Source organism: Hyalella azteca, unplaced genomic scaffold (genome assembly GCF_000764305.2).
Source record: "Hyalella azteca isolate HAZT.00-mixed unplaced genomic scaffold, Hazt_2.0.2 contig9714, whole genome shotgun sequence".
In the NCBI taxonomy this organism is placed as follows: domain Eukaryota; kingdom Metazoa; phylum Arthropoda; class Malacostraca; order Amphipoda; family Hyalellidae; genus Hyalella; species Hyalella azteca.
Window position 1 is genome coordinate 315,929 of NW_025939776.1, and position 20,815 is coordinate 336,743.

General features: G+C 37.0%; 1 protein-coding gene across 1 annotated transcript in view; it reads right to left on the reverse strand.

Annotated features, from left to right (window-relative positions):
- LOC108671337 (calcium-activated chloride channel regulator 1) overlaps positions 1–19,046 on the reverse strand; it is a 56,056-nt gene extending 37,010 nt beyond the window's left edge. Inside the window, exons 1-2 of the mRNA XM_018158863.2 lie at positions 18,845–19,046; positions 18,095–18,179 (exon numbers count right to left, since the gene is read on the reverse strand). Coding sequence (XP_018014352.2) covers positions 18,095–18,179; positions 18,845–18,931 — 172 coding nt within the window. The 5' untranslated portion in view covers positions 18,932–19,046. The remainder of the gene's footprint in view (positions 1–18,094; positions 18,180–18,844) is intronic.
- Positions 19,047–20,815: the final 1,769 nt, after the last annotated feature.

Consider the following 20,815-nt stretch of genomic DNA (forward strand, 5'->3'; position numbering starts at 1 on the left):
ATTATTTATGTACTTGGAGCCATTAAAAAGACAAAATACTTTCAACCCGTTTGCCGGGTCTTCGCTAACCTTAGGTTCCATCATTCAATATGTTGGCGGACTGAGAGTGAATTCTTCTGTGTGTTCCTGGCCACTTGCATCAATCACACCTTCAGTTGAAAAAGTTGAAAGTGAAGTCAGTTGAAAGTGAAGACCATCGTTGATGGTACGTAACCAACAGCTCTGTTTCAATTTTGTTAACAGCTCTGTTACAGCTGTTAAAAAATTACAGAAGATTTTGTAGCCAGTTGCAATTACATAATGCTCAGCATAAATAAGAACGAACCAACAATATCAAACGTGGAAGTTCACTGAACTTCAGGAGTGCCATGGGGACGCAGCACAATTTTATGTCGACTCCAGCAACATTTTTAAAAGGTTGTTCTTCGGCAGCGAAGTTGATGTCTTTCGTGCGCGGTCGAAACGGGGACGAGCGCATTTAAGGGTCGTTCAGCGAGAGCATTAAGAGATGTTACCATTAGCATTCGATGTTCACTCGATCGCTCACAGCTCTGCCGAGACCGTAAACTCAACCAGAGTAGAATCGCATGGAATGGAAAATGAGAGCACAATTGTCGCTGCATCCCAATGGGACACGTAAACTGAAGTTCCATTCTGAATTTGTGCAATGGTTTTCCATAAAAGCAATTGCGCTCAGGTGACTTAGTTCACTGTTGAGCTACTTACATGGTACCAAATTTGTCCCACTAAACCTGTATAAACTTTTTGATGGTCTGTGAAACTCAGGAGACAAGTGATTACATCAGTAAAAATAAGGTAAGTTAGGTTGAAGAGGAGTAAAGCTTTCATATTTCCATAACTGTTGATTTCATTTAATTTTCCCACAACTTTTTCCTCGTCATTTTCCCAGTCCGAGAGAGCGATGCAAGGGGCATGACATCATTGCAATCATTGAAAGAGTTTCTGGAAACGTTATGCATTTATTTCAGTTTCATGTTGGGCGGCTAAGTATAGCGCGGGAAAATGTTGTCCGGTTTGATGATGGACTTGGCTTACATAATATTGAATTATGAGCGCTAACTTGAACGGACGTGAACGAGTTCCTCATCGAGGGGACCAAATATCAAGTGTCGCCTCCTGCTTGAGGGCTATGACAGTGCTGAATGTTTCTTAATAAATAGGACGTCCAGACAAGGGGGAGCTGTAACGAAGTTATATTATCAAATATATACAGGATAGCACCAAGGGAAACAACAAATGACGCAATCATAATATATTGTTGAAAAAAAGTGTTCATAGGGTAGAAAAAATTGTTGCTTGAGATGATATAATAATAGAACGAGGAATTTATACAGAGCTTATACTACCGAAAAGTTGACAAGGAGACTTTAAGGATAGTTACATTAATTTTTCTTACGATCTCCTGAATTTTACGTGAAACTGAAATAGCTTATTTGTAGAAGTAAAGAATTTTTTACGTAAGTATAACAAGAAATAAAAATTATTAGTGATGAACCATAGGACATTTCTACTGCAGAAATTCAAAGGTGGCACAGTTTTTCAAAGTTGATTTACAAAACATAAAATAAAAAAATTTCATGTAAAAATACATGCCCTTTGTCATATATTTGATTTTCCTCTCATAATGTGAAAGAAATTAAATCCTAAATGCATTCGCAGTAAATTTCCTTCTGTAGAGTTTAAAATATAATGCATTAAATACAATAATTCGTCAAAATAACTTCCTCCAAGCGCAGAACTTCAATATCCTAAATGAATGTTTCCTCGTTGAAAATAATCGATAAGTTATTTAAAAAATAAACAAAAAAGGCAAAGAGAGAAAATTGATTTCAATTTAACTTGCAACACTTACGATGAATTAAAGATTCATTATGTGTATTGTTTTTGGCATTCAAGATTTATTATAAGGATAATAATAGTAATTAGTCCAATATTGCTCTGCAGCAGCAAATCTTTAATGGAAATTTAAACTATGTACAGTCTAGATCTATGAGTCGAGAAAGGGAAGCTCGCCTGTCGAAAACGAAAATTAAAACACAAAATATCAATAAATATTACTATAATTGATCGAATAAAAAAATTTAAAGACTCAAACGGGATCAGAATTCTAAACCATTAGCAAGGATAACTTCATCCCAACATAAATTATTTATAATACATAATCCTCCTACAGTTAATTGAAATATAATTAGCGCGCTTTACCAATAAATTCCACAACAAACGATGCATAGTTATTGCACATGCAGTGAAGTGCAACGATGATTTAAATAATGTAAGTTTCAAGTTCCAACTATAAATAAACTAACAATCTTTTTAGCTTGTTTAAAAAACTTGAGGGTCATAAAGCCCAACATCTCAAAAAGTGAAACAAGATTTAATGTTTCTGCATCCAATATTTTCTCAGAGCCACTTATAGTTAGTGATTTCGAATGAGCAACAAATTTCGTCAGAAAGATATAAGATGATCTTATCACGGCACAGACTCAAAAAGTTATCCTAGGAACATTATGTAGTTATTCGGTAAGTGAAGCAATTTGAGTTTGCGATGAAAAACTTTCGTAAAGAGATGATTTCGGCTGGAAACACAAGTGTCTCTGGAGTGTCTCACTATGATAACCTAATGCAGCCGTACGAATAGCACTGGACGACCTCCGCACGACTACCCCAGGAAAAATGAAGGACTTTCACGTTTCGTCCACCTAATTTCAAAGATCTAGAGCATAAAAATGGCAGGCAATTCTCGTCGTAACACCTCAATTTGTCCTTTAATCCACAAGAAAGCAAAAAGGAACATTTGAGACGAGCATTATTCAGGCAGAATAACGACAGGGAACGCGTATCTGAGATGTGGCCAATTGGGATCTCCGTCTTGTAGGAAGACGGTCGTCTCTCCGCCGTCCCCTCGATGCGGTCGCTTCGTTCACGGGCGCCTGCGATCCCTCCAAATGCCAGCAAAATTATGTTGTTCTAATTAAATTTTATTATTACTAGCAGAGAAGTCGTCCTGAGCAAAAATAAACATAGGGTCGTATATATTTGACAGAAATATAAATTGAAAAATGATCACAACTTGGATGCGTGTTTGAAAAGTGTTTTTGGGCGAGAAAATTGTATATCATTATGAAGACAAATAGTATACTATTAGATCAATAGGTTTAATAGAAGACCAGATAATTTGTTTTATTGAAATTTTCATCATTATTTTTTTATATCAAATCAATTTCAATATTTAAGATACATTGAAAGGCACGACAGCATATTGGCAGCAGTAGATTAATATACGAGCTTGAGATCAGATCTGAAAGTTTAACGTATAGATGCTAAGTGCGAACTCGTTTGAACTAACTAAAAAATCCATCAATAGAAATTAAAAAATGTGCATGACTTGAGCTCCTGAACAGCAGACAGACAATAAAGAAGATGTATAGTTCGCGCTAAGGTGGTATTCGACGGCTCCAAATGCAGAACATCAATTTTAAGCGCTGCAAAAACTTGAGTCTTTTGTTCCAGGCGATCTCTGGCGCAGTTTAGATTTATGCAAGAAATATGGGACGATGTGGCCAGAAAAAGCAGGTGCCAGGTGTTATACAGACCGTGGCACTCAATCCTGGATATCACCTCATTTCCTTGATGCGCACAACCATTTCGTCGGTCTTAGAATTTACTTTCGGTGTTCGTCATTGGAACGCGTTTCTTCGCGACCATCTTGCGTGCAAGACGCCGTGAAATATCCAAACAATTTTAACGAAAATATGGCACACGTCAGACCTTTTCTATAAAATTTACAGCTCATGTTAAAAAAGAGTGATATATTCTAAAAATCATCTCAATTGGGTTCAGAATTCGTAAAGAAACGTTCAGAAATGCCACCTTTCAATTTTTATGGGAATATCTGTTCTAAAATAAAGTTCGAAAGATTTTCCCAATCGCACTGAAATCTGTTGCGATCATTTACTTTGCTTTGATTATAGGCGAGAAAATTGTCGAAAGCATCGTTAAATACAGTGGGGGGAAATAAATATTCGTACACTTGCAAAATCGTATTTTAATGTATGTAAGTACATAAACTTAACAGGAAAAGTGATTTAAATTATGTATAGAGACGCATAGTATTCAAAAATACTATCAAAAGAAATTAAATCTCAATGCAACAAAAAACAATGCAACATGTTCACTTTTCGGGGTGAAAAAAGTATTCGTACAAAACAATAAATCCGCATTATTTTAATTCAATACTTGGTTGAATATTTGTTGCATTGAGATTTAATTTCTTTTGATAGTATTTTTGAATACTATGCGTCTCTATACATAATTTAAATCACCTTTCCTGTTAGGTTTGTGTACTTACATACATTAAAATACGATTTTTCAAGTGTACGAATATTTATTTCCCCCCACTGTATATAATTAATATTATAAAAACCAATCAGTTCAATGTTCATGGTTAATTTCGACCTTGCTGACTCATTTGTAACTCCTTAGGTACGAAAAATAAGACATATTTTGAAATAAGTTAAAAAAATACATAGTCGAAATCTTCATCGAGCTTTACATACTGTAACAGCCTGCCTGCTAGAAAATAATATAATCAATTGTTTGAAGGCCACGAATTAAATAAATACAAATCATGAGAACGTGAGTTGCAGCGATTATGCAGTGAGGTGCCTGGGCATAGCGCGCTCATTAATTATGACTTATCCAAGTATCTCATTCGTATATATCTCAAGTATCTCATTAATTATGACTTATCCAAGTATCTCATTCTCATATATTTCAAGTATCTCATTAATTATGACTTATCCAAGTATCTCATTCTCATATATCTCATTACTTATGACTTATCCAAGTATTTCATTCTCATATATCTCAAGTATCTCATTAATTATGACTTATCCAAGTATCTCATTTTCATATATCTCATTAATTATGACTTATCCAAGTATTTCATTCTCATATATCTCAAGTATCTCATTAATTATGACTATCCAAGTATCGCGGGTCACTGAGCTGGAAAACTATGAACGGAAAGCGCACTGAATTCCTCGACGAAACACATCGTTGTATTCGTTTTTGAGAATTTTAATTTTAAAATTTTAATGTCAATACTTATGAATTTTAGAAATATTTCGCGTCATATATTGCAGGATGGGCCTTGATACCGCATCTTTGAAGATTCGCAAGAGTACATTTTAGGCATTCAACACAGCAAATTAGTTTCTGCGATAGACTGTTAATAATTATTTACCTAATCAAAATCTAATTACGAATATCTGCAGCCGTGCGACTGAAGACATTTCTGAAAACAAACTTACTAAAAAATTTATATGAAAGGAATCTGTCGAAAGTTTCTCGCTTTCGCAAATGTGAACTTTGAAATAACGTAGGAAATGTATAAGATCAAACGATTATCAGCCATGAATCTCGTATGAGAGCATTTAAAAAAAACTATTTTTCGGAATCTACCTACTACAAAAATGACTCCAAGAGAACCAGAAAATATTTGTTAATAGTGAACATACTCTATGTGTGGAGAACTGCTGAGAAGATCGTCTGAAGGCTGTTCGTGCAGCCAGGAGATTGTTATGTTCATTGTTTTGGCTGCGAGGCCGGAGTGCAAAGTCACTTCAGACGCAGGCATAAAAACCCCCAACAGCGCCGTCAAAGTCAACGTTATTTGTCTGCGGCACCAGCATATCTTCCGGCAATTGAGAACGAAAATGACGGCAACAATTCAATTCTGAGCAACTCAGCACACTTTAAAATGAAGGAGATTCTTCCTTCTCACAAAAGAAGTATATTAAGAATCGAGGCGCAAGCGAAAATATTTTCCAAGGAGATTAGGCCATCATTTCCAAAAGATCTCGCGGCAGAACGCATTTGAAAAGACGAAAGGTTAATTCACTTTCTATTGAAAAGAGGAAAGGTTTATTAACTTTCCATTGAAGGGACGAAAGGTTTATTAATGTTCCAGACGGATACTCCGCTGCATTTTCATATGCAATAAAGTTCGTAAAATTTATTACGCGGTACCATGCTTTAATCCGGTGGGCGGATGCATATAATAGAGATGATGATTTTTATTCAGTATGACATAGTATTGGGTTATGTTTTGATTTATTCCGGACATAGTTATGGGTAGAGTGTTAATTTATACCAGACATAGTTATGGGTTATGTGTTAATCTATTCCAGACATACTTGGAACAACGTGGAGCAATTTGTGTTATTTTATGTGTTATTTATTCCAGATATAGTTATGTGTTTTGTGTTCATTTATTATAGACATAGTTATGGGTTATGTGTTAATCTATCACAGAGCAACCATAATTTTCAGCTGAATAATACTATTTACTTTTCATAAGTGACTGAAGAGAGCTTAGAGTGCAAAGTCTTACGATGCGGAGTGAATTATTAAGCTAAATCGAATAGAAAAAGTAAATAATATAAAAAATTTTCATAATTCTTTAAATTATTTAATTTCATAATTTAGGTAAGAATTTATCAAGTATTACCTTATAGAAGAATAGATTGAAGAAATTCATACAATCGCAAGTAAACAACGAATATTGGAAATTCCAACTCGATATTATAATAATGTTTCGTCTGAATTAAAGAATTGAACACGAAATAGGACTCAATGTAAGGGAAATGAGAAATTGTAAAAATTCACGATCTTGATTTGCACTTGTTTACAAAGAAGAAGAATCTTGAATGAATAGTGAATAAGAAAGTAAACTGGTTAAATGAAAAGTATCTAAAGAAGAAACGATAAATGTCGATGATGAAAACTAAGTGATAAAGAAGGTAAAAAAAGTTTAATAAGCGACGCTATCGAAACAGAGACGAGATGTAGCATGTAGCGAGAACTAGTCATCATGGGCGTTATAAATAGAGAGCAGGGGGAGGGTTGGGGCGGTGGGGAAGAGTAGCGTTGTACAACTCTCCTCAAGGGAAATTTGGTGAGGTTGGCTGCTGTGCTGAGGGAGCTTCAGCAAGCCAGTTTTCAATAAGTGTTGCAAAATAAACAAGGAACAGCAGCTACAAACACGACAATAATGGGCTTTGGCCAGACGCCTTCTTTATGGCCGCGATGAGAGCGGGCAGCGCGCGGCCAATTGTGCATGAGAGGAATACAACTCACTCCATACAACACAACACAGAGGAATGTTACTGCAGCTACACTCAGATGGTAAGAGATGCCCTTCTGACCTTATTGATCAACAACCACTGTCACTCAACTGAGTTAGGTAGTCGGAGTCCTAATTATTTAATAATTATCTAATTAATCTATCCCTCTAGAATAATTTAATCAAAGCCGATCCAACCTGCACCACAAAAGTGAGACCAGTGTTAAATTGCAGTGCGAAGGTGGGTAAAGAGCCATCGTTGAACGAAGCCGCCTTCCCTGGAGTGAACTTGATGGCCAATATCATATGTTAAATCTTCTAATTGGTTTGAGGTATGACAAATATTTAGTACTGTCAGATATCCGTAAAGCCTTCTTGCAGATAAAGTTGGCCTCTGAACAGGCTGGAATTCTAAAATTTGTGGTTCACATAAAAAAAGCGTTCCGCCTTAAAAAAAACGTTCCAGGCAACTAGAAACAGGTTTGCAGGCCATCAGAAATCGGCTTTAGTTACGGTAGCTATGATCGTATGAACGTCAAGTCAGGCAACACAGAGAAGGTCCCATGCAAGATTGTTAATTGCGCGCGTTACTCACAGTCTCACAGATGAGCAAGAGGGATGGATCTACAGAAGGAAATACTATTTACTCGCAACATANTGACCATTAATTCTTTCATAACTTGGCTGATGTGTTTAAATTTAGATTTTAGGCCAGCTGGATCTATTCTAAATAAATGATCCAATCATCATGCCAAGAATTGCACCCAGTTGCAAGATGAGTACAGGGTGAATATATATATTGAGTACAGTTATTACTAATTGGTAGTATTTTTGCATTTAAGCAGTCAAATAATACCGAGTAACCGGATGAAACTACCTGGAGATGAACTGCTGAATTCCTCCGTGCATACGTATATTGCAGAGTATATATTTAGTATCTTTATTTCCAGCAGGCAATGTCAGGTTGAATCAACGTTGAAACAACGAAACTAACGACGTTGAAATAACGTTGAATATTAGTCCGAAATGAAAATTGAAGCAAAGCCATTTCTTCAATATCGTACATTTTGACATTGTTTCAACGTTGAAATCGCGTTGGCATCCGACGGTAAGTTCGCGAATATATCTATGTTATTTTAAAGTCAGAATTTAACGTGATTTCAACGATGAAACAACGCCGAAATGAACGATGTTGAAAAAATGACATTGCTCCAATTTTCATTCTAATTCATTTTTTCATTTCAGCGACAACGCTCCAACCTTTACCCGGGCTGCGAAATTTCTAAATTCTTCTTTTTCAGACGACTACGTGTCAGAGTTTCTTGCCCGGAACAATGTAAAACATGTCCGTATTCCTCTCTACAGCGCATGGTACGGTGCAGCCTGGGAGCGGCTCATCAAGGTAGTTAAAAACTGTTTGCACAAATGCATTGGTAAGAGTAAAATGGAGTATTTTCAATTTCTGACACTCCTTTCAGATATTCAAGATGCCGTAAATTCTAGACCGTTAACTTCTCATGACAATGCCGATCCTTCTCATACGATAACTTCTCCCAATTCATTTCTGAAATCGTGTAATTCAACAAATTTAATGTTTGGGCAACATTCTGGCAGCGAGATAGTAAAGCCAACATTGAAATCAATTACACTTTCACTAGAAAACCGTGAAGAGATTATGCACAAATTTAAGGAAATTTGGTACGACGAATACCTACTATCATTACGCGAAGCCACGCGAAACAGTTATGAACCTTCATGGGAAAATAGAATTAAAATCGGCGATATTGTACTTGTAACGTCTCCTGTCAAACCAAGGCCCATGTGGTCCTTGGCCAGAGTAACTAAATTATTTCCAGGTCGCTACGGCATAACTCGCTCTGTGGAGGTTATAAGGCCCGACCGCTCCACCGGGGAGTACGCCATTTCTTTGTTGTACCCGTTAGAAATAAGTCTCACTACGGTACCTTCATACCGAGCCCCTGAACCTAATTCAGATCTTCCGCACACAGCATCGTCAGATTCCTGCCCTGATAGACCTAAAAGAGCGGCGGCCGAGCTTTGTCGCGCTCGTCTTCGGGGCGTTCATGCATCTTAGTTTTTGTCGCCCGGGGAGTGTGTGAGAAATTCCTAATTTCTCACCGTTAATTTGTATTAGGCTAGAGTTTATTTATTAAACTATAAACCCGAATTATCTTGCTTCTAGAATCCGCTTCTCTGAATTCAGCCAGCCGAAGAATAAGTGTTAGTCTAAATCAGGGGTTCTGCCGCGGATCTTAGACAGTCCTCATCAGCATCAGTTATCGTTTGTCTCACATTACACGTGCCGCCAGTGACCACATCTGTGTTTAAATCTCGAAATCTCGGTATTCTTAACTAGATTCAAAAGATTGACATTTCTGAAGTGATCAGTGCGATAGCCAGTTATATCAGCCATTCAACCGATTCTCAACTTACCTGCCTCAACGTCCAAGTATTTCTACCGTCATGCCATAAACCTGTTTTTCTATTCCTTGTTTTGTCAAGAAATTCCTGAAATAGGACAAGAATAACACTTGAAATACTTATCTCGAGAATATGAATATATAATAAACAAATTAGCACGCACAAATAATCAATAACACTAAACGATTCACTCTAAAATTGAACAATCACAAATATATTCACAGAGCTAACGATTAACGTACCTCCACGGCAAGAACACTGGACACAATGATAAACAAAACGCCCAACTGCTGAAGACCACAGCTAAGAGGATTGAAACGTGAAAATAAAAAACCGAAATTATAAACCTACATTGCCACTTAAAAATTTATATGTACAGCAATAAATCTGTGTCCTCTACAACGTCATCTAAATCAAATAAATAGATTCAATTTTTAGAGTTCTTTGCTCAAGAAGGGCGTTACTGTACCCTTCAACTGTTCTAACTATTTTTCTTATCCAACTTCACACCTTTTAAACTGATTTCCACTATTGTCCTCCAATTATTCGTCCTTCATGAAGTGATCACCACACTGAGCATTTAAATCTCAGGTTCGTAATGTTTACCGTGCAGTGGTGATATTTTGATCATTTATTTTAATCGTCATTTGTTTACCCGGGCAATTGCAGAATTTATAATTTAAATTTATTTCTTCCACAGTATACATTAATCCGATCCTGAGATTGACTGGCCTTACTTTATTTCTACGTCAGAAATTCATCAGTGTGTTCTTTCAACCCGCCATCTTCAACTTGTTTACCGTATTCATTTTGGGGTTCGGCTCTTCACGACTGAACTTGCAATTATTCCTGTTATTACATCAACAAGAAATGGACTGCGCTCGGCTATAGCCGTCCGAGCGTACGCAACAAATTTAGCACAGGAAAAAGCCAAATGCTGAGCGTCTGCCTAAGCCAGGCATAGACATAATCGCTCGCAAATAGGCTTAAGCGGCAGCAAATAACATTTTTGTGGCCTCTGCGGCATGAAGTGGCGTGACCGAAAACAAGCTTCCTAGTCAAGTCGAGCTCTTCCTTTGCTAAATAAGTGGGCTGAAACAGTTATATTTGCAGCTCAAGTATCGAACGATTATTTTCCAGAGTTTCCCATTCAAACTAAAAAAAGGGAATTTCGTCATGCGTGAATTTATTTTAGATAGCACACAAAAGAAAAAATTTGTTCGCAAAAGAAGACTTAAATTCATCACAGAATTGAATACTGCGACCACAATTCAAAAACATCAATTCAGGAGACCAGTAATCAGTGGTTACTCGAGAAATAAACAATATATATACAAATGAGCTGCAACATAAATACAGCGACAACATATAATAGCAAACGAATAAACTGAGAATTGTAAGTAAGTTGACTGAGGATCAGCAAGCTATAGGCCGCACCGGGGCGCAATAAGGCGTAAGAAACAACAAGTAGGCGCCCAATGCACTTGACTTTTCTCGTTAAGTTGCCCCTAAAAAAGGCGTAAAGGAGCATAAAACATGGCGGGAGAAATTGAATTACAGCACAAACATGACGCGACACGTCAGGCTGAACGAATTGCCATGTGTGGTGGACGCTGACTTTGACCTGTGTGGCGGACGCTGACTTTGACCTGTGTGGCGGGACGCTGACTTTGACATGTGTGGTGNTCTGTAGGTAAGAGTGTTACAGACAGGTAAGTCTGTAGGCAAGAGTATTACAGACATGTAAGTCTGTAGGCAAGAGTGTTACAGACAGGTAAGTCTGTAGGCAAGAGTGCTACAGACAGGCAATCTGTAGGCAAGAGTGTTACAGACAGGCAATCTGTAGGTAAGAGTGTTACAGACAGGTAAGTCTGTAGGCAAGAGTATTACAGACATGCAAGTCTGTAGGCAAGAGTGATTGTTACAGACATGTGAGTCCGTAAATGGTTTCTCCATCCCAGTCAAAAACGTCAGGCAAAGAAGCAATTTTATGGTTCATCTGAAACTATAGATCAAGATTTTCCAACAAAATTCCACGGTATGCAATGGAATAGTATGGAGTAATTTAAAATGATGCGTGATCCGCATTAAAAAATTCAATTATCCGAACAAAATAATTGCGCCGCACTCCCTACAGCAAGCACGCAACAGGAAATTTTAAACCTCCAGGAAAAACACGTGTAATATACGAGCCCCAAAACCGCACATTTCCCAATGGACTTCCGCTGAAATAAATTACACCCGAAAAACTCGCCCTCGCAAAAACGGAGGTGGCAGGACTTAAAATTCCCAGCGACACTTGAAGTTTTATATAATTTACGATGCCGGTAATTTCTTGGAGAGACAAGTCGCAAAATTTCGGTGTAGCATTACAAGTAGAGCGAGGGTAGCGCGCGTAGTGGCTTGTGACATGCATCGTCCGAAGACGTGCGAGTGAAATGACCTTAAGAAAAAAGTTAGCAAGCGTCTCGAAGACGAAGTTACGCAACTCAGCAGCACGATGCATGCGTACTTCGTCATGCAAATGATGGAGACGAACTGTAACTTTACAGCATTGGACGAAACTCTTTGCTAAATGATATTATAAAACAAGACCTGCTTATACAAAATGAATTTACCATCGCGACACGGTGAGAATAGAGAAGCGCGATTGAATTTATGTGCATCTGGTGAACTTGGATGTAAGTTCACCATCTTGGACGTAAACATGAAATGAAAGTCCTTTTTGTGATTTCTTAGTAGATGTTGATTCTATGGAAAAATTTTTGGAGCCGGAATAAAAATTTAACTTTCACTATTTGTATACACGTTTTAAACCGAGAAAGCAAATGCTTCTCGGTTCTAATTCTTAAAAGGCTAAAAAAATGTACTGCTGGGGTTTTACAAATATATGATTACGACGCGACAAAATACAAATTAAACAAAGAATTTCATGGAATATTAGTCTTGAATTTACAAGATTTAATTTACAAAATTCTTAGTGTAGATCTGCCGCCTTCATCGAAAGCCTGTTATTGAATATCTGTACATTCACTGACAATTTCATTAAATTTATTGCATTATTGATGCCTCATAACAATGCGTTTCGCATAATTTCCCAGGCGTAACACAGTATCCTCGGATATGCATTTCATAAGCAGTCATCGAGTCTTGTGGAGATTGCTTGCTTGCATCTTCAAGGCGTTGCCACAATTAACCTCGGCTTTTAATCCTCGGAGAAATTCTTATGAATGCGTCGCTGCAACGACTCGCAGGAATAACAGCTGCACTTCTATCTCGTTAGAATATAACACAAGTTAAGTTCAATGGAAATTGGAAATAAAATTTTCACAGACATCGAGTGACTTTTATTTCTAGATAATGAATGCCTGCTCGACATTAAAGTCAATTGAATAAAATGTTAACGGCATCCGAAGAGATACAATTTTTAAAAATATCGGATCACTTCAAGCGAATTAGGAATTTGAAATATAATTAATGAATCTAGGCGCAGCAGTTATGACTCTATTCGAGTCAGAGAGAAGTGATCAAATCTTGACGTCTTACCAATGTAATTAGTTCAAAGTTAACTAATTAAGGCAAACTTAAAAATAAATTACGAAGTTCTCATATCTAATTAACATGACCACTACTTGAAGATAAGTTATCGTGTTTCCAGCAGAAAGAATCTAAAAATTTCACTGACGTGATACGAATGCAGTAATTACAGTTTCTATAACAAAAGAACTACAAGCAAACCTGTGGAGGTGCCGGGGCCAGTAAAGTTCAAATTGATAGTTTGCTTTGATAAAACACCTTGACGATTGATCGAAGTTTGTCGCAAATAAACAGGGCGTCCGCAACCAGCATTTTTTCCTTCACAAGTGAATGCAGTCTCAGAAATGATTCCGAATTGATATTGGATTGAGCTAAACTGGAGGTCAAAAGGGATCACAATACTAGCAAAAACAGTGAAAATTTTCAGTGAATTTTTTTCCGTTGGAAAATTGCAGGTCCTTTGAATTTGTGATCTCACATCTGTCTCAAAAATGAAATATAATCTCCCCGAGAGGCTTATATTTGAGTTTAGATAAGGATGACCTTACCTATACAATGTAGGTGCAGAAGCTTTATGAACAGAAAAGCTCCAGACGACGACTTTGGGAGACACTAAACAGTAGAGCGCTGGAAAAAAGCAAACTAATTTTTTTCAATTGATTTAAATTTGTTTTAAATATTGATGACATTACATGTTACTTTTATTAAATCCCTCGCCCCTCGATTACATGAACATCAAGCAAAAAGAATTCACCCTTAGTGCAGCTAAACATACAGATCTTGAAAATAAATTATAACACACCTTTCGAATACAGAATGAGCGATATTCCCGATAAAAAGGTTGAAATTTGAGCAACAAACAAGGTACACAGTCATTAAATAGTGGACAGATTTCAGAAACCATGCATGGTCTGAACCTGCAACTGCACCTGCAACTGCACCTGCAACTGCACCTGCACCTGCAACTGCACCTGCAACTGCACCTGCCATTGCATCTGCCGACAACTGTCTCTGTCCTCTTGTCATCAGGTCTATTATTTTCTGCCACACCATCATAATATATCTTATGTTAGTAACATAACACCGCTTTATAATATAGCGCCGCACGTTTGTCGGAACGCAGTAATTTTACAATACTATTTATTTCGAATTTTTTTCAAGCAAAAACAAATCCAAAGTCAATGTTTGATAGACAACAAGAAGAGCTTCTGAAGGAACATAATAATAAATTATAAAAAGTAAAATCTGGTTACACAAAATAGAAGGCTTAAAAAACGATGATTACAATATGATTAATTGTTGAAATTAGTATTTTAGATACATTGATACACTTATGCAGTGTAATTAATATGAAAAATTTTAATTAGCTCCATGCATGTATGACCAATATAACATAAATTCGATGCTTGTAATCTTTTACATCGCCGACGTAAATATAATAATAAAATAGTAATAGCGGTTTCCGCGTTTACTGGGCCGTAACTTGTTGGTGGTCTCGAACACGCAACTCACTGCTCCAATTTGGCCTTGCTTAACCGCCCGGCCTCCTTGCCGAATCTAACCAGAGACTAGCTGGCGCACAGAGCTGAGATCAAACTCGCACCTCTCTGCTCCAATCCGGCTACTCTGAACAACCATGCACTGGACCAACCTGGGGCCCAGTAAAATTATGGTTAAAATTCCACGCCCGATTTTTGCATTAATTAATGGAAAGAATGAGGTTTTTTTTTTATTATTCGACCGTACCTACTAAGTGAATATAGTTAATGATCAACAATATTCAGCGAGAACTTCAAGGAAGCGAGTTAATTAGTTCTTCGCTCCTTCGAATACTTAATTTAATTGCAGCTGCCACTGAGTACACCTCGTAGTTAGTAAATGATTTTTATGAACAATAGTCGCTTAGTGGGAAATGGAAATACTCCCATTTTAGAACTTTTCTGTAAGCCAAAGAAAATTCCATCATACACATTTGACAGTAATTTGTAATTTTTTGAGCAAAAACAATGGTTTCTATTATTTTTTGCTTGAATCGAGATAATTTAAGGTGAAATGGATTAAGTTAACCGGCCTCTTGTTCCAAATGTTTCTTAAAATTTGAATTGGTTCAACGGAAAGCTGAACTTGGTTCAACGGAAGTGATTTTTATTTCCCTGCAGAACGAAACACGACGAAAGCTCCAGCGATCGAAAACAGCATTAATGACTGGATCGTTACGGCTTGTTTTGGAGACGCTTTAGAGGCTAATTTGTTGTCATGAAATTGCGAGTCTCAATGTTTATAATGTGGAAAAAAACAATATGTTCGAGGATAACAGATTAGAAGATTAAAATCATACAATACATTAAGTTGTAAAATCTAGGAGTGCTACTGAGGAGCGGCGCTTAGAAATTAATACGAGTCAGCGAAAAGTGCGGACGGCTTCCTTATATTTTTTTAAAAATCTAGTAAAGTTGGAAAATCTATAAAGATATATAAGATAGGTTGTGTCTACGTATAAAATTTGATCGCGTCTTCTATTTTCGCGGAAGATTTAGATGGAAAGGAGAATTTCTTTTTTCTATTTTGTTGAGGCCAAGAATTCGATTCGTGATGGCGGGCATTCCTGAAGTTAGCGAAGAATGAAAATAGGATCCGGGTTGGATTTGCTGGACTAAGGAACGCGACTGAAGAATGTGGAACTCGTCGAAGGCCGTCGGCAAGCTCCGAAAGAAGCTAAATCGTGAAGCAGATTGCGGGAAACCACTGCATGCCCGCTATAAATGAATTGTTTTTAGAACTTTCTTTTCTCAATCAATTGGGTACACTATTGTAAACAAAAAACTCAACGATAAATGTGTAAGCAAACACTAGATCCTAAGTGTGGCTTGAGTAGAAAAAAAAAGCTGACTAACAAAGTGAAAAGGCAGCAACCCATCGCAGTGCCCATGCATTGACTTGATGCATTGTTTCAATAGCGTTGTTGAATAGGAATATGCTCTCATGAAGAGGATTAATTTTATGATGTCTCTAATGACACGTACAATAATGCAGTGAACAATATCAAATGTGTCGCTTAGCAGGCAGGGTTAAATGCTCGCATTGTAATCGGCAGTTGAGTTGAATCACCAACGCTGGACTTATCACTGGAGCGTGCGCCTCCATGTGAAGACGAAAGCGTTATTGAAATGCCATATTGACGGTATTGTGTCGTTTCTTTTGATGGCCGTGAGCTCTTTTGATGGACAAACATGAACGGCATACCAACGAAGCCAGCCACCGTCAATGCTGGCGCATAACGCCCAGCTGTTCTCAATTGAATTTTGCTGGAATGCAATTTAGGCTTGCATTGGTTCGAGAGGATTAAAGTGCAAGAGATGCCTAAACAAGATCGAAATTCGAGTCCCGTGTTGTTTTCCTCCCAGACTCCAGGTTAGAAGATTTCACAATAATTGCATCTTTGGTTTGAATTACTTTGTAATTCATTAAAATGAGCTACAGGGCTTTCAACGTGTAATAGGAATATTATCCATTAAATTCCATCCACTTAATACTTGTAGATACTTCTAATGAAATTAAAAAGCAGCCAATAAGGGCTACCTGATAATTAGGCCGACACATAAAAGAAAAGAAATCATTCAACCAAATAAGAAATCTTCAGTAAAAGAATAAAATGGATTTCAAAAATTCACATTCAACTACTCACGAAGAGAAAACTTCAAATTCAATGGGAAAATTACTATGAACTAATATAAGACCGATGGTCGGACAATCCCTGGCATCATTTTTAATGCTCTGATTTGAAGAAAGAAAACTTGAAGCCGAAACTGCGATGCGGAAGTCGAGGTTAGGTAGCGAATTCGACGTTGCTTGAGGAGACTCGGAGTGAATGAGACGTCATGTTTAAATAATCGTCTGAAGCGAGACCGTGTGAAGACCGAAGCAAGACTAGCAGGGAATACTGAATGCACTCAACACTAAATCTAAACGTTGTGTTCATTCGAGATGCATCAGCTGGACGCAAAATAGAAAATCTTAGCAATGGAACGTTTTAAAGGATTAATGCAGGACTTTCGTCATATTCAGAAATGATTTATTCGTTCACTGGCGACATTCATGCAGCATTAACTTTATACTTCCCACAATTGTTTCTGGGATATTATAAATGGTCGAATGGATGATGACAAGATGATCACAATATTCTGAGGTTTGAAGTAAATATACGAGTAAGTGAAATATAGCTGATATATAATTTTAAAAATATTGCCAGTGATTAAACACGATAAAAATTAGAAGTTATTTATTAATAAAAACAGAGAAATGAAAGGACAACAGATTCCATACAATAAATTTAAAAAATATTGAATAAAAATTTTATTTACTCTCTCAATGAACGTACTTAAATAAATTTTAAGACCTGTGATGAAAGACATTCATCAAAATTTTCAAGTCCTGACGTTCCCAATATTTCCCCCATACTTCACGCTGGGCAAAGAAGCACGGTTGGCATGGAATAATGCAACGAAAATTTTCAGGCAAAAAACCAAAACTTGGAACATTTTTTTAAAACTCGAGACTTAATTGGACACTTTTTCACGTTACAAGGGCCACGGAGCACTTTTAACTTTGGCCATCTTTCGTTCACGGATGACATTTCTTGCCTTGCCGTCGGAATAATGGAATTATCCCAATGCATTCAGCAGATTTTGACCGCCCTATCTAAAAACCTACCTCGAGAGGTAAAAACAACCTAATTATTTTGTATTTGTCGCGTTGCATTCCAGGTCATACGAACCGGACGATCGAAAACTGAATAAAGTAAACGAAGTTGACACTAAAAAAGGTTGAAATAATTTATTAATTTTCAACTGAACAATTAATAGGTGTTCATAATTAGATAGCTCACAACGATTGCTCGTGATGTATGCATGAGGCTTTAGGCTCGACTCACCCGAGAACACGGCCGAGTGGTTGCTAAGTTTGACTCACCCGAGAACACGGCCGAGTGGTTGCGGTGGTCCAGGAAGTCCGGCGTGAAGTAGATGCGCTTGCCAGGAGCACCGCAACCTCCAACCTGAGGACAACATAAGGGAGTGTGGCTTACACAACACTGAGCTATTAATAAATAACTATAAAAGGGATTGAAAATGTAAGTCGACAAAATTTCATGACAATTATTTACTCATATAGATTCATAGATTAATCACATTGTAAATAGACAACTACGAAGTAAACGAACAAAAATAGGATCATCTTATTGGGGCAAAAACAATATACAATACGGGTAAAATCAAATAGCGATTCGTAATAATTCTAATCCAATAAATTTTGCCCTCAATAAGTACTTGTTAATGCTTAGCTTTTCCTAAAAAGTAACACATTGTCGGTAAGAAGTACTTCATTTCACTGAATATAAATGAGAACTAAAAAAAACGAATGAAGCTGTGTATGTATTTGCTTATTGAAACAGCTCGGGAAAAATGGTCATAACAGAATTAAAAACAATAAATAAAAGGACAATCACCGTGTTAATAATTGCCCATAGCATAATATGCATCAAAGTACAAACAAATTAATAAATAAACACTATTTTTTTACCTGCTACATAATAAAATCATGGCACATTCACCGAATGACATCCATACAAAGTCTTTTTCCAGTTATTTCATATCTTCACGTGACGTGATCACATTGTACATAATATTAGTTAAGTATTACAGCAAGTGGTGAGGATATAACCTGCAGAGTCCAGGGGGCGTGGCCATACACAGGATGGGGGGCGCCCACACTGATGGCGGCCTCCTGAGGGGGGTGGGGAGCGGTCATGACAGGTCGGGGGCATGGCCCCCCTGACCAAGTCTTGGGGACCACCACCGTCACCTGGCGGATGAAGACCCGGTGGTGGGTGGCGGTGTACAGCACCGACGACCCGTGGCTGATCACGTCCTGGCCAAAAAAATGTGCCTTTTATTTCATTGAAAATATTCCATGCGAGGCAAGGGGATATGAAACTTAGAGGCAATAGAGCAACGGAATATTCTACGGGACACATCTCGGTGTAAAAATTAGATAGTGCTACATTTCTATGACAAACAATAGGGTATAAAATAGGAGGCAATAGAGTATTACATTTCTATGGCGGACAATAGGGTATAAAATAGGAGGCAATAGAGTATTTAAATACTCTACGGGAGGCAAATCCAGTAATGGTTTGAAAAATTTACAAGCAAAATAGGGCAAATTGCTGTAAAATATTTAGATTATAGTAAAAAAGGCGTTTGCGACGAAAACTCATAGAAATTAAACACATTTTACATCAATATAAAGCTTCTCTGAGGTTATTCAGTAACCAATGGCTTTCTTAAGAGCTATTCTACATCAGACATAAGATATTGGAAGAACATAGATTTTAAAAGGAAAATCATCTTCGAAACTCATTTGGAAATAAATTGACGATTTAATCGTTCGCTGATCAAATCAAGTAATCTTGAGATGATACTTAATTCAAATGAGAATTAGCCATTGGTGAAATCCCACCAAAATGTCATTAGGTGCGTAAGTGTTTTAATTAAGAATTCAATTATTCTCTAGAGAATTTAACAGGCCTTTCATATTGAGAGCTTATATTGAAGTCTTGTGATGGGCTTACCTTCATAGGATAAAAGGGCAGACAAACGATCATTCTCCAATGGGAGAAAAACAACAACAGTTACATGTACTAGTTATTCAGTGAAAATGAGTACTTTTCAATTAAAATATTGCAGATTTTATCTTGAGTTGTGTCATATGGATACCGATTTTCAGAGATTAAGAATTATAAATTTTTAAATTACGAAAACTTTAATAACAATTTCAATTGAAACACAGGTATTTTTATAGTTCTCATGGTCTAAATCTGCACGATTTAACGGGATAAAGGGATTCTATTTCATGGAAGGATTTTTTTTACTGTTTCATTAATAGATAAATTGGCTGCTTCAAAGCCTCCTAAGTTTAAATCTCCATACATGCTGAATGGTTGAATTAATTATCATTGCAGTGAAGCAACAATTTACCTTGAAACAAGTTATATTGACCAGTCGAACCTACGATGCATGTATTGTAGATACTGTGACCAAAAAGATTGGGTGATTTCAGGTATACATTCACAAATATGAAGGTTTTTCATGATAATATTTAATGTTAATTTAGCTAATACCAGAGGGATATCGTATGTTCAGAACAATTCCAATAAAGAACTCCATACGCAATCCCGTTAAGTCGTTAACACGCAGGTACAGCTAATGAAAGAATCAAGTTAATAACGTAAGGAGAAAATTACACCTAAGTTACTAAGTTACTCCCGGTAGATTCCGTCAAGCTTAACTGGATAAAAGTTAAGCAGTCGCGCTCATAACCCACGTCGAGCGAGTCGTTTGATCAGCGCCATTGATAAATGAATGCCGTTTTACTAGATTTATCAGTGCCACTGATAAATTACCGTCATGTGTGTCGATTGATCACCGGACACACATCCGATTTAATGCTGTAGATAACCTCGTTAAGAATGCAAAAACAAGAAGGCGCATGCAATATATAGGTGCACTGAAACAATTGATTACCTCTTATAACAACACTAGATGTGCTAAAACAATTCATCGAAAACTTTATGCTCTGAACCTGATGTACTAATTTCGTGAGGTGATAGATCACAATCGATTACATTTCTTA